Genomic DNA, 12,981 nt, shown 5'->3' on the forward strand with positions numbered 1-12,981 from the left:
GTCGACGCGCCGCGGCCGCGCGTCTTCGCGAGCGAGTTCGACGCGCTCCTCGCGCCGTGACCGCGTATGTGGAGGCGGCTCGGGGCGCAGTCGGTCTCGCGCAGGAGCGTAGGCGCCGTTGAGACCTTAACGAACTAATCCTTACAAAACTTGGCTAGGTATCCGAGCGGCCCTGGCATATCTTGGCCGAGCGCAGCCCTGAAACTGTACCGGGAATCACGTTATTTCATCGCTGCGCGGCGCGGGCGATGATGTGCCGCAACCCAAACCGTGCGTGCTGACCTATTTTTTTTTTGTTGAACTTCAACTGCATAGGCCCGCGGCGGTTAACGCATGGCAGTTGGTCGGTTAACGCGCTGGCCGTTGGTCGTTGGTCTCATGGCTGCGGCTGCCGCGGGCGCGCCCGTCCCGCGGGGCCCGCTGGTCCTGCCCGTGCCCCTCGTGTTCCGCAACCCGGAGGCAGTACAATGGTACCATGCGATCAAGGCCATGGGGTGGCACCACGACCGGTTGTGCATGTGGATGGCGAATGCCCGAATGGAACTAGTGGAAGCGACAACTTTGCGGCTGGCGGCAGAGGCACGTGCCAAGCAGCTCCAGGACAATCTGGACAAGATAGAGAAGAAGAAGAAGGATGAGCAGAAGAAGAGGTACAACCAGAATAGAAATGTCAAACAAGCGTTGGATGGTGTGACCGGGAAATATGGCGACGAGGACGGCACCGAATTCATCGACCAGTCTCAGTGCTCTGAGGATCTGATCAAGTGGGTGAAAGCAATGATTGAGTGCACAACTGGTTATGGGCGGGAGCAGAGAAAGAAGCTGCTCAACGAGCTGTTCGAGAAGGCTTGGAACGGTCTGTATGCTCAAGAACGGCTGCTGGCCATGCAGATATCTCCGTCTAATTATTATTTTTGAGCGAGCTATGAGCAGCTCATCAGGCTGCCAGCAGCTCCATCGTGGACTTAGGCGAATTTCATGCGACGAATCTTTTGTTGCCTGCGACGAATTTCCCATCCGGCACTTATAGTAGGTCCTACCTACGAAGCGACCTTAGCCTTGGCGAGCTTCGCGCGGCGGGCCGCGCGAGGAAGGTCGGGGGGCGGCATCACGGGGGCCCAAAACTCAGCGACTGTTTTCGTGGGGGAGTAGAGGACATCCACAGAAGATGGCTTCGCCTTCTTTGGCTGGTGTTTGTTCCCCGAGGGTGAGGCCGGAGGCGTACGTCTAGAACCAACAGCAGAAGATTTCACAAGCGACTGCAGTTGTTCAAATGGCAAATCAACCCAATGCGTAGCTAGTGATAGAATCCGCGCATCAGCATCGTATTTCAGACACAAAGACGGAAGCTTCGGACGTCTACAAGACTTCGCTTTAACAGGTTCTCCATCGCCATCATCATCCCCGTCGTCATCGCGGCCGTCCTCCTCGTCGCCGCGGTCCTCTACCTCGTCCGCAAGCGCCGCGTCGCCGCGCGCCAGCCCCACCGCCAGACGTCCATGCCGACCATCGGCGGCGACGACGAGGCCGAGGTCGAGGCCTGAGGAGTCACGTTCCACCAAGCAAGCAGGCGCCCGGATGAGTATGAGAGGCTCCTCCGCCCGCCGACTCGGAGGCCCGCGTCGGGCACCAGACCCCGACGAGCTCCTCCACCAGAAGCTACCGCAGCGCGCTCCCCCCACCCGCCGCTCCCACCGCCGCGCGCGTCGTCGCCGCCGCCGCGGCTCCTCGTCGGAGGAGCCGCCGGGCGCCGACGCCTCGGTCGAGCAGCTCCCATCGCGCGCGTCGTCGCCGCGGCGGCGGCTCCTCGTCGGAGGAGCCGCCGGGCGCCGACGCGACGCCTCCTTGGCGAGCTCCCTCCCCCGCGCGTTCCGCCCGTAAGCTGCTGCACAGAACGGGGCCGGCTCCTCGCGGGGGATTACGCGCGCGGGCTTTGGTCGCGAGCGGCCTCACTTGCCCTGCTCGAGGCCCTTGATGTACGCCTGGGCGGCATCGAGGGTCGGGACCTCGTGGGTATACGTGCCCGTCAGCTCGTAGCCGCTGCCCGGCGCGGCGACGCCCGGCGCGTCCGGCCGCGCGCAGAGCCGCGCGCAGACGCTCACCGCCGCGACGGCCGCGGCCGCGGCGCCGGCCTGCAGGAGCGCCTCCCGGTCCGGGTCCGCGGCGCCGTTCGCCTCCGGCACGACGGACGACGCGAGCGCCGCGGCGAGCAAGGACCCGAAGACGCCGCACCGCGCGGTGCACTTGGCCGCGGCCGCGGCGGCCTTCTCGGGCACGAGGAGCTCCGGGCGCTTGGAGATCGTCGGCGGCGCGAGCGCGGGCGCCGCCGGCGCCTCCGCGGGCGCCGCCGGCGCCAGGCCGAGGCGGGCCATGGCCGCGACGACGTTGCGGCAGGGCAGGGAGTCTCGCTTCGCGCCGCAGCCGAGCTCCTCGTAGTCGCGGTTCAGACCTACGAGTTCGGCGGCGCCTCGGACGGCGCGGGCCACTCGACGAACCTCGGATGAGCTGGATCTCGTCGCACTTGGACCCGCCGGCAATGCTCTTGAGCGCATCCATGACGCTGCCCAAGTCCAGAAGGGCTCGTCCTGAAGGAAACTTGCTGCCGAATTGAAGTTCAAATTGAACCTCCCTTAGAGCTCGAGTACCCTAGGGCGCGGCGCCGTCGCCGCCGTCGTCCGGGTCGGCGGGGTCGAGGAGGCGGTGGATGAGATTCCGCCGCGCCTCCGGCGCGTCGCCGGCGCCGGCGGCGACGTTGACCTGGTAGGCCCCGCGGAGGCCCGTCGCCGTGCCCGTCACGGTCGCCGAGTCGATGACCATGGTGCTCTGGCGGCGCGCGCGCCGGAGCGCGGAGCGGTCGCCGGGCGCGCCCTCCGGCGCGTCGTCCTTGTACTCGCTGATGAAGGAGTCGAGCGTCGCGGAGACGACCAGGTTGAGCACGACGAGCACGCCGACGACGTACCAGGCGACGAAGAAGGCGCGCGCGGCCTTGGAGGTCACGGCGACGTAGCCCGACGCGAGCACGAACCAGTTGTTCACGATGAGGAGCTCGAAGAGGAGCACGAGCGCGGACGCGACGTCGTTGCAACTATTCGCGTAGTAGCCCACGCCCGCGGCGGTCGCGAAGTCCGGCGCCTTCTTCGCGATGGCGCGGAAGTGCGCGCTGTCTTCGTCGCGCGTGATCTTGCCGCCGAAGGCCGCGACGGCGACGGCCGCGAAGGCGAAGCCGATCCAGAGGAGCGCCGCGAAGAGCGTCCGCGCCTTGGGCAGCACGCGGCGGAGCGCCGCGGCGACCTTGTGGAACGCGGGGACGCCGTCGAAGACGCGCACGAGGCGCAGCGTCCGCGCGAGGAGCGCGTAGCGGATGACGTCGGCCTCGGAGAAGCCGTTCGGGTAGTAGACGTAGGCCGTCAGCGCGACGGCCGCGAGCGTCGCGCATCCGTCGAAGCTCGCCTGGAGGCTCGTGCGGCAGAGGTAGGCGACGACGCCGTTCCGCGCGACGCACCGCGCGACCAGTTCCGCGAGGTAGACGAGGGTGAAGACCGCGGACGCGATCTGCGCGGGCGTGTCGGGCCGGCCGTCGACGTCCGCGGGGCTCCGCGCCTCGAGGCTCTTGGCGCCGTAGGCCGCCTCGAAGACGAGGTTCGCGACGAGGAGCGCGTCGACGCAGCGGTCGAAGCGCGCGTCGCCGACGACGGCCGCGACGCGGCCCCGGAGCGACGCCGCGTCCGGCCGGTCGTCGACGCGGACGAAGCGGAGCTTCAGCGCGTCGACGAGGAGCTCGAACTCGGCCTTGTCGACGGCCATGGAGCCGTCGTGGTCGAGCACGGCGAAGACGAGGGCCTGCGCGTCGCCGTCGAGGTGGGGCACGGACGCCGTCGCGTTGAGCTCCCCGAAGAGCCGCGCCATCGCGTCCCGGGACACGCCCCGGCCGTCGCGGCGCTCGAGGCTCAGCAGGATGTCGTAGGCGTCGTCGAGATTCCGCCGCTTCGACGCCGCGGCGAGCGCCGCCTCGGCCGCCGTCGACGTCGTGTAGCCGTCGGAGACGACGGCGAGCACGACGTTGAGCAGGAACCAGAGGCAGAGCACGAGGAAGAGCGCGAAGAAGAGGAAGGTCGCGCGGTTCTTCGCGTAGGCGCGCTGCATGACGTCCGGGAAGTTCGACGTCGTCACGAGGATGAAGAGCTGCCAGACCTGGGCAGGAAAAGGGTGCGACATTCCCAACTCCAAAGGCTCCTCTCTCGGCCGCTTTCCACTCGTTTCGGCTCATTTTTGGACGAGCGATCATCTCTCGGAGCGGTCTCGAAGCGCGGATGCTTTTCCGGAACGCGCGCGCGCGGAACATTCACGGTGAAGCGACGTTGAATCACTCTTTTCCTGCCCCGTGCCGGACGGACGCGCCGTAGGTCGGGAAGACCTCGCGGCCCTCGGCCGTCTCGTTCTGGAAGATGAGCGTCGCGAACCACGCGTAGAGCAACACGACGCAGCCGAGGAGCGCGAGGACGCTGAGCACGTCCGGCGCGACGCGCGCGATGAGGCGGAGCTGGGTCCGCACGTTCCGGTCGTGCGTCAGCACCAACAAACAGCGGCAGAGCGCGGACGCCGGCGTGAGCGACGCCGCGCCGCCGGCGCCGAAGGCCGCGGCCGCGTCCGCGGCGCAGAGCGCGAGCGCGCCGCAGCGCCAGGCGAAGAGGGGCCGCCCGGCGCCCCGGAAGTCGGCCAGCGCGTCGCGCGCGACGGCCTCGAGCGCCGCTTCCAGGAGCAGGCCGCCGAGCAGCGCGCCCGCGGCGGCGAGCGCCGCGCCGGGGCCGAGGCGCGAGAGGCCGCTGTTCGGGTAGAGGTGCGCGCGCGGCCCGGCGCCGCACGCGTCCGGCTGGTTTCGGCACCACCAGGGCTTCTCGAAGAGCGCGAGGAGGAGGAGCGCCCACGCGGCGTAGGCGCTGTAGAACGCCGCGCGGCCCAGCAGCCGGTGGAGCCGCCGCGCGCCCCGGGCCGTCTCGCGCGCCTCCCGCGGCGCGAGGAGCGACGCGCGCCGCCGCGCGACGCGCTTGCCCGCCGCCGACGCGTCGCCGCGGGACCGCTGCGCGACGCAGGCGCCCGTCCAGGCGCCGTGCACGAGGATCGCCGCGCGGAAGACGGCGAGCTTCGTCGCCTCGTCGTCGGGCAGCGCACTCGGGACGAGCGGCTCCTCCAGGGCGAGGGCCCGGCGCGCCGCCGTCGACGAGGCCATTTTGGGTGTTCCTTTCTGGCTGCCCGAGATGGCTGCCCAGATTGGCTGCCGCCTTCTCCGAGTGCAGCTTGCCTGCAATATCTGGCCTCGGCCAAAAGGCGATGGACTGTGAGTGCTAATCCTTCGGCACCAAGATCGACGCGCTGCTGCGCCAACGCCGACCGTCGCAGCGATGGGCAAGCGCGGCAAGGAGCTGAAGAAGCGGAAGCGGCTCCTCGAGGAGGCAAAGGAGGCCGACGGGTCGGACAGCGACGGCGCCGTCGACGTCTTCGGCGGCATCCCCGTCGAGGACGTCGAGGCGACGTGCCGCACGCTCGAGGCCCTGGGCAAGGACCTGACCCTGTTCCGGTCGCGGCCCTTCAAGCGGCTCCGCGCGGCGCTCGCGCCGGCGGCCGTCGCGCTCGTCGGCGGCGGCGACGACGCGCCGTCGCGGCGGAAGAAGCCCCGGGAGCCGGAGCTCACGGAGCAGGAGCGGCGGCGCGTCATGGACCGCGACGCGCTGAACCAGCGCGCGCTGCGCCGCGAGCGCCTCGATCGCCTGGAGAAGCTGCTCGAGGACGGGGCGGAGGACGCGCTGCCGCGCATCGCCGACGGGCCCGCCGTCGGGCTCCGGATGCTGGAAAACGGCGACGCGGCGCCCGCGGAGCTCCACGGCGCCATCTCCTGCTACACCTGCAAGGCGCCCTTCACGACGCTCCACGCCTTCTACGCGAACCTCTGCCCGGCGTGCGCGGCGCTGAACTGGGGGAAGCGCGACGAGCGGTGCGACCTCGCGGGCCGCGGCGCGCTCGTCACGGGCGCGCGCGTGAAGATCGGCTTCCGCGTGGCGCTGAAGCTGCTGCGCTGCGGCGCCAGGGTCGTCGCGACGACGCGCTACCCGGCGGACTGCGCGAGCCGCTTCAACGGCGAACGCGACGCGGACGAGTGGCGCGACCGCCTCGTCGTCGTCGGCTGCGACTTCCGGGACCTCCGCGCCGTCGAGGCGCTCTGCGCGGCCGTGCCGGCCATGGTCGACTCGCTGGACATCCTCGTGAACAACGCGTGCCAGACCGTGCGGCGGCCGCCCCAGTACTACGCGACGACGGTCGCGCGCGAGCTCAAGCTCCGGCGGCTCCTCGGGGGTCCGGCGCACGCGTTCCCCGCGCTCCTCGACGGGCCCGCGGAGGGCGGCGGCGACGTCGACGTGCCCGACGCGCCCCGGGACCTCGAGCGCATGCGGACCTGGACCGCCGCGCGGGCCGACGCCGCGGCGAGCGACCCGGCGCTCGCTTCGATGCTCTGCGTCGCGCCGGGCGACGACGTCCGCGACGACGCCGCGTTCCCCGCGGGGGCCACGGACGCGAACGGCGACCTCGGCCAGCAGCTCGACCTGCGAACGAAGAACTCGTGGATGTTGAAGTTGGACGAGGTGTCGACGCCGGAGCTCGCGGAGGTCTTCGCGATCAACGCGCTCGCGCCCTTCGTCATCAACTCGAAGCTCGCGCCCTTCATGCGTTTGTCCGCGGCCTCCGACCGGCCGGCCTTCGTCGTCAACGTGTCGGCCATGGAGGGCAAGTTCTACCGCCACAAGCAGCCCACGCACCCGCACACGAACATGGCCAAGGCCGCGCTGAACATGATGACGCGGACGGCCGCCGCGGACCTCGCCAAGGCCCACGTCTACATGACGGCCGTGGACACGGGCTGGATCAACGACGAGAAGCCCACGGCGCTCGCGGTCGACCACGCCAAGGCCCACGACTTCCAGACGCCCCTCGACGAGGTCGACGCCGCCGCGCGCATCCTCGACCCGGCGATCGCGCCCCTCCGGCGCCTCGAGGCCGGCGACCCGCTCGACGCGCCCTACGGCGTCTTCCTCAAGGACTACGCCGTCTGCGAGTGGTAAGTCGTCCTTCCACCTACATAGTTCCGGGCCGCCGCCCCCCCGCGCGCCCCGGCGGCCGCCGCACAGGCAGGTGGCTTAGAGAGGCGCGGCCCTAGGCGCCGTCGCGGCGGAGCGCGACGTCCTGGGCGAAGTCCTCGCTCGCGTCGAACGCGCCGTCGATGTCGTCGTCGCCGTCGTCGTCGCTGTCGCCGTCGACGACCATGACGCCGCTCGCCTCGTCGAAGAAGCCCCCGGCGTCGCGCGCGGCGGGCGCGGGCACGAGGAGGCCGCGGCCGACGGCGCCGCGGACGTCGGCGACGAGCCGCGCGTGGACGACGTTGCGGCCCGCCGCGTTGCGCCGCGCGAGCGTCTTCGCCGCGGCGGTGATCGGTGCGCCGCCCCTGAACTTGATGGCCACGCGGAACCGCGGCTCGCCGTCGTAGGCGTCCTCGTCGCCGTCGCCGCAGTCGGCGCACGTCGCCGCGAGGTCCGCGTCGAAGAGGCGGACGTCGTCGGCCGCGGCCGCGGCCGCGCGCTCCTTGAAGGACTCGGGCCGCCCGTCGCCGAGGGCCCGCTCGGAGAGGAACGCCTCGGCGAACTCGTCGCGGTCGTCGACCTCGAGCGGCGGCAGGTCGAGGGGCGCGAAGGTCGGCTCCTCGGAGGGTCGGCTCGAGTCCTCGCGCGCGGCCATGATCGCGTCGCACTTCGGCGAGCAGCGGATGTAGCAAGCCGCCGACTGCTGGGGCACGCCGCGCGCGACGAGGCGGCGGCTCTCGCCGACGACCGTCGCCGCCTCCGGCAGGCAGTCCTCGCAGAGCGTGGCCGGGCACGCCTCGCAGCGGAACAGGAGCCCGCCGGCCGCCGATGTCGACCGCGCGCAGACGTCGCAGGAGTGCTGCGGGCAGCGCCACTTGCCCGCGGCGAGGTGGCCCGCGTCCTCGTAGCCGCCGCGCGCCGCGCACGCCTTGTGGAAGACCATGGGGCAGAACGCGCACTCGAGCACGGGGCCGGACGTCCGCTTCCCTGTGCCGAAGCAGCAGAGCGGCTCGGCCTCGTGCGCGTAGTCGCGTCCCGCGATGACCATGGCGCGCTTCTGCACGGCGAAGGCGCCGTCGCTGTTCGCGCCCTTGAGCTCGCGGTCGAAGACCGACGCCTCGCCGGCCTCGAGCTCGTAGTCGTTGCAGGCGAGCACGGGCACGGCGCCGCCGTAGCCCGTGCCCTTGCCCTCGACCATCTTGATGCGCTGCTTCCGCTCGCGGCGCCCGTCGACGACGTGCTTCCACTGCTCGGAGATGTCGCGGTGCGAGATGCGCGGCGGCGCCTTGACCTCGGCGCCGAAGAGCTCGCGCGTGCTCACGAACTCCTCGGAGGTGTCGAACGTGTCCGCGGACGCCTCGACGCCGCCGACGAGGCCGCCGCTCGTCTCCTCCGCGCCGCCCGTGCGCGTCCGGTCGATGATGCCCTCGAGCTCCGCGTCCGTCGGCTCGCGGTTCGTCTCGCCGCGGAACATGGACGCGGCGCCGAAGCGCAGCATCGAGAGCACCTCCGCGCCGCCGAGGCGGCCGACGTCGTCGTCGTCGACCGCCGCGTCGTCGTGGCCGAGCTGCTGGGCCGCGTTGACCATGTTCGAGAGGAAGAGCTTCTTCTGCGACCGCTGGAGCACGCGCTCCTCGGCCGTGCCCTGCGAGCAGAGCCGGTAGATGTGGACCGTCTTCGTCTGGCCGAGCCGGTGCACGCGCGCCATGGCCTGGAGGTCCGCCTGCGGGTTCCAGTCGCTGTCGTAGAGGACGACCGTGTCCGCGGACTGGAGGTTGATGCCGAGGCCGCCCGCGCGCGTCGTCATGAGGAAGAGGAAGAGCGGGCTCGACGGCTCGTTGAAGGCCCGCACGTTGACGACGCGCTGGACGCGGTTCGTGCTGCCCGTGAGCCGGCAGAAGGGCCAGCCGCGGAGCGCGCAGTAGTCGTCGAGGACGTCGACCATGGACGCGAACTGCGAGAAGACGACGACGCGGTGCTTCCGCGCGTGGAGCTTCACGAGCAGCCGGTCGAGCACGCGGAGCTTGCCCGACGCGGCGACGAGCTCCTCGAGCGTCGTCTCGCCCGGGTCGCAGCCCTCGGCGTCCGCGAAGAGGAACGGGTGGCAGCACGTCTTCCGGAGCTGCATCAACAGATTCACGAGCGACTTGTAGCCGCCGGCCGCGGGGCCGCGGTCGTCGAGCTTGAGCTGGTCGCGGTCCTTGAGGAGCAGCGCCTTGTACCAGAAGAGCTGGCAGTGCGACAGCGGGCAGTGGACGACGGTCTCGAGCTTCGGCGGCAGGCCCTTCTCGACGTCGGCCTTCAAGCGCCGGAGCATCAACGCGCCCAAGAGCCGCCGCGCGGCGCCGAGCGCCGCCTTGTCGACGACGCCGCGCCCGAGGTCGTAGGCCGCGTCGAACGCGTCGCGGCAGGGGAACGCGGCCGGGTAGAGGAAGTTGAGCAGGCCCCAGAGCTCGCTCAGGTTGTTCTGGAGCGGCGTGCCCGTGAGGAGCAGCGCGGTGCAGAAGTGCATTTTGCGAACCGTCTGCGCGATCTCCGTCTCGCGGTTCTTGATCACGTGGCCCTCGTCCAACACGACGGCGCGCCAGACGACGCGCTGCACGAGCGCGGACCGCAGGCTCGGCGCCTTGGCCATCTCGTAGGTCGTCACGACGACGTCGTAGCTCCCGACGTCGTCGAGGATCGCGCCCCGGAGCCGCGCGCGCTCGTCGACGTCCGACGAGTGGAGTTTCACGACGCGGAGCCGCGGGCACCACCGCGCGCACTCGCCGAGCCACGTCGAGAGCACGGACAGCGGGCAGATGACGAGCGCGGCGCCCGGCAGCCGCTTCTCGAACTTGAGCCACGCGAGGTAGGCGATGGTCTGGAGCGTCTTGCCCAAACCCATCTCGTCGCCGAGGACGCAGGGCAGCGCGCCGCAGCGCTCGTGGCGGTCCGCGAACCAGTCGAGCGACTCGAGCTGGTAGTCGCGGAGCGTCGCGCGCACGTCCGCGGGCGCCGCGGCCACGAGGCGCGTCCGCGGCGCGAGCGGCCGCGCCGACCCCGCGGCGGCCCGGAGGCTGTCGAGGACGTGGCCGGACGTGAAGGGCGCGAGCAGCTCGCGGTGGCCGTCGAAGAACGCCGCGCGCCGCGGCGCCGCGAGGGCCATCTCCGCGCGCAGCGCCTCGTTCTGCGCCGCGCGCTTGAGCTCGCCGGCCGTCGGCGGCCGCGGCGCCGGCGCCGCCCGCTCCGTGCGCGGCTTCTTCGCGGGCGCCGGCCGCGGCGGGTCCGCGGGCCGTTCGCCGTACTCGTAGTGCGACGCCGTGACGTCGTAGTTGTTCTCGCAGAGCACCGTGTGGCCGTCGATCTCCATGGTCCGCGAGACCTTGGCGCGCGAGCCCCGGCGCGGCGCCGCGGCGGGCGGCGCGGGCTCCGGCCGCCGCGGCGCAGGCGGCTGCTGCGGCGGCGCGGCCGGCGCGGACGACTGCGGCTGCTGCTGCTGCGGCGGCGCGACCGGCGCGGACGACTGCTGCTGCGCCTCGATCTGGGCCTTGACCTTCTTGTAGACGTCGCTGTCGGCGCCGAGCTTCGCCTCGAGCTCCTTGAGCATGAGCTGGGCCTTGAGTTTCTTGTAGAGCTCGCTGTCGGCGCCGAGCTTCGCCTCGAGCTGCTTCAGCATGTCCATCGTGGTGAGGCGCGCGGGGCGACGGACGGCGCAAGGCGCGGGGCGTCGACGGCACCGGCCCGCTCGAGGTCGCGCGATCGATCCGCCGGTTTTTGAAAGGTTCGTCAGCCGCCGCCAGCGTCGTCGAGCGCATCCAAACACACGCGTCGTCCAACGATATTGCGTCATCCAACACCATGGCGGACAACGACGCCTTGATGGCCGAGGTGCAAGCGGCGCTCGGCGGCGGCGACAACGCGGCGCTGCTCGCCCAGCTCGGGTCCGCGCTGCAGTCGAGCAAGCCGGCGAAGGAGGCCGGCGCCGACCCGAGCCCGCCGAAGCGCATCAAGCCCGAGCCCGGCACGCAGCGCGCGTACGCGCCCATCGCGCCGCGGCCGGCGCCCGCCGCGCCGCGCCCGCCGCCCGCGCCGCCCGCGGCCGCGGCGCCGGCGGTGAAGCTCCACGCGCCGACCGGCGTCGCGCCCGCGAACCTCCCCGCGCGCATCGACAGCGGCACGCCGGGCATGCGCCTCGGGCCCGAGCTCAAGCGCGCGCCGGCCTACGGCGTCGAGTACGAGTGGAAGCCGGAGACGCCGACGCCCGAGGCGTCTGGCGGCCACTACACCGTCGACGCGCGCGGCCGCGGCCGCAAGACGCAGAGCCGCGTCGGCCGCCTCGCGGGCACCGTCGTCCTCGAAGTGGAAGCGACGCCGCGCTTCGCGGACGCCTTCCTCGGCCACGGCTCCGCCGTCTGGTCGAACGCGGGCCGCTTCGTCGAGCCGCTCCGCGACGGCACATCGGACGCCGCGGAGCCGCGGTTCCGCGTCGCGCCCTTCGAGGCCCTCCGCGTCGGCGCGCGGCTCCCCGCGCGCGCGGCGGCCGTCGTCGAGGCCGTCGAGGGCCTCAACGACCGCGACAACGACTTCAAGGACCGCTGCTGCTACGGCCTCGCGTTCGTGAGGGACGAGGCGGTCCGGCGCGTCGCGGCGGCGGCGGGCCCGCCCGTGACCGTCGAGGTGCACGTGCCCGTCTACCTGCGCCGCGCGATCTTCGGCCTCTCGGCGCACCCGTCGGTGAAGACGCTCTTCGACGCTCTAATCCCCGCGGGCGCCGTCGTAGCGACGCGGAAGCCGCCGCCGGACGCCGCCGCGTTCAAGCGGTCGCCGAAGCCCGGCGAAGACGGCGAGGCCTTCGACGGCAAGTTCGACTTCTCGATCCCGGGCCTCCTGCGCGCGGCCGAGTCGACGGGCGTCGCGCTGCCGCCGGGCTTCAAAGCCGAGGGCCTCGCGGCGTCCGTCGAGCTCCGCGACTACCAGCTCGAGGGCCTCAAGTGGATGCGCGACCAGGAGTCGCGCGACGCGGCCGTCGGCGGCGTGCCGGGGCTCAACGGCTACTTCTGGGAGAAGCGGTCCTTCGCCGACGGCGGCGATAGTTTCTACTACTTCCCGCTCGCGGGCCACGTGCTCCTGGAGGCGCCGCCCGTCGTCACGGGCGGCTTGCTCGCCGACGAGATGGGCCTGGGGAAGACGGTGACGACGCTGGCGCTCGTGGCGTCGGACCTCGCGGACGACCCGCGCGACCTCAGCGCCGCGGGGCTCGTCGCGCGCGTCAAGGGCGCGGAGACGATCTACCGCGGCGGCACGCTCGTCGTCGTGCCCGTGTCCCTCTACGTCCAGTGGCAGGAGGAGATCAAGGCCAAGGCGCCGGGCCTGTCGTGCTTCGCGTTCGACCCCGCGCGCGAGCTCGCGGCCGGCGCGAGGCGCGTCAAGGCCGCGGACCTCGCGCGCTACGATGTGGTCGTCGTGAAGATGCCCGAGATCCAGAAGATCGCCGCGCGGACCGCGGGCCGCAACACGGCCCTCACGAAGCTCGTCTGGCGCCGCGTCATCGTCGACGAGGCGCAGTACGTGCGCAACGACACCGCGCAGATCGCGCAGGCCGTCCACGTCCTCGAGCACGACCACACGTGGATGCTCAGCGGCACGCCGCTCACGAACCGCCTCGACGACCTCCAGGGCATCCTGAGCCTGTTGCGCGTCTGGCCCTTCACGCTCGGCGCGGGCAGCGACGCGGGCTGGCAGAACCACTTCTGGGCCGGGTCCTGCAACGAGCCCTGGCAGCGCAAGGAGCGGCCCATGCTCGCGACGCTCTACGCGCTCCTCCGCGCGACGACGATGCGCCACGCGCGCGACCAGGCGCGCCGCGACGGCG

General features: G+C 71.7%; 3 protein-coding genes across 3 annotated transcripts in view; 2 read left to right on the forward strand and 1 right to left on the reverse strand.

The window, feature by feature from the left end:
* Positions 1 to 330, forward strand: part of AURANDRAFT_66297 (hypothetical protein) — a gene marked incomplete at both ends in the record, with an annotated part of 1,942 nt that extends 1,612 nt beyond the window's left edge. Inside the window, one exon of the mRNA XM_009041434.1 lies at positions 316 to 330. Coding sequence (XP_009039682.1) covers positions 316 to 330 — 15 coding nt within the window. The remainder of the gene's footprint in view (positions 1 to 315) is intronic.
* Positions 331 to 5,891: 5,561 nt separating this feature from the next.
* AURANDRAFT_10874 (hypothetical protein) lies at positions 5,892 to 7,109 on the forward strand (the record flags this gene model as incomplete). Its single annotated transcript, XM_009041435.1, has 1 exon — positions 5,892 to 7,109. A coding segment is annotated over one exon (1,218 nt), but the record flags the coding sequence as incomplete, so codon positions are not given.
* Positions 7,110 to 8,709: 1,600 nt separating this feature from the next.
* AURANDRAFT_959 (hypothetical protein) lies at positions 8,710 to 10,125 on the reverse strand (the record flags this gene model as incomplete). Its single annotated transcript, XM_009041394.1, has 1 exon — positions 8,710 to 10,125. A coding segment is annotated over one exon (1,416 nt), but the record flags the coding sequence as incomplete, so codon positions are not given.
* Positions 10,126 to 12,981: the final 2,856 nt, after the last annotated feature.

The sequence above is a fragment of the Aureococcus anophagefferens genome (assembly GCF_000186865.1).
Source record: "Aureococcus anophagefferens unplaced genomic scaffold AURANscaffold_21, whole genome shotgun sequence".
In the NCBI taxonomy this organism is placed as follows: domain Eukaryota; class Pelagophyceae; order Pelagomonadales; family Pelagomonadaceae; genus Aureococcus; species Aureococcus anophagefferens.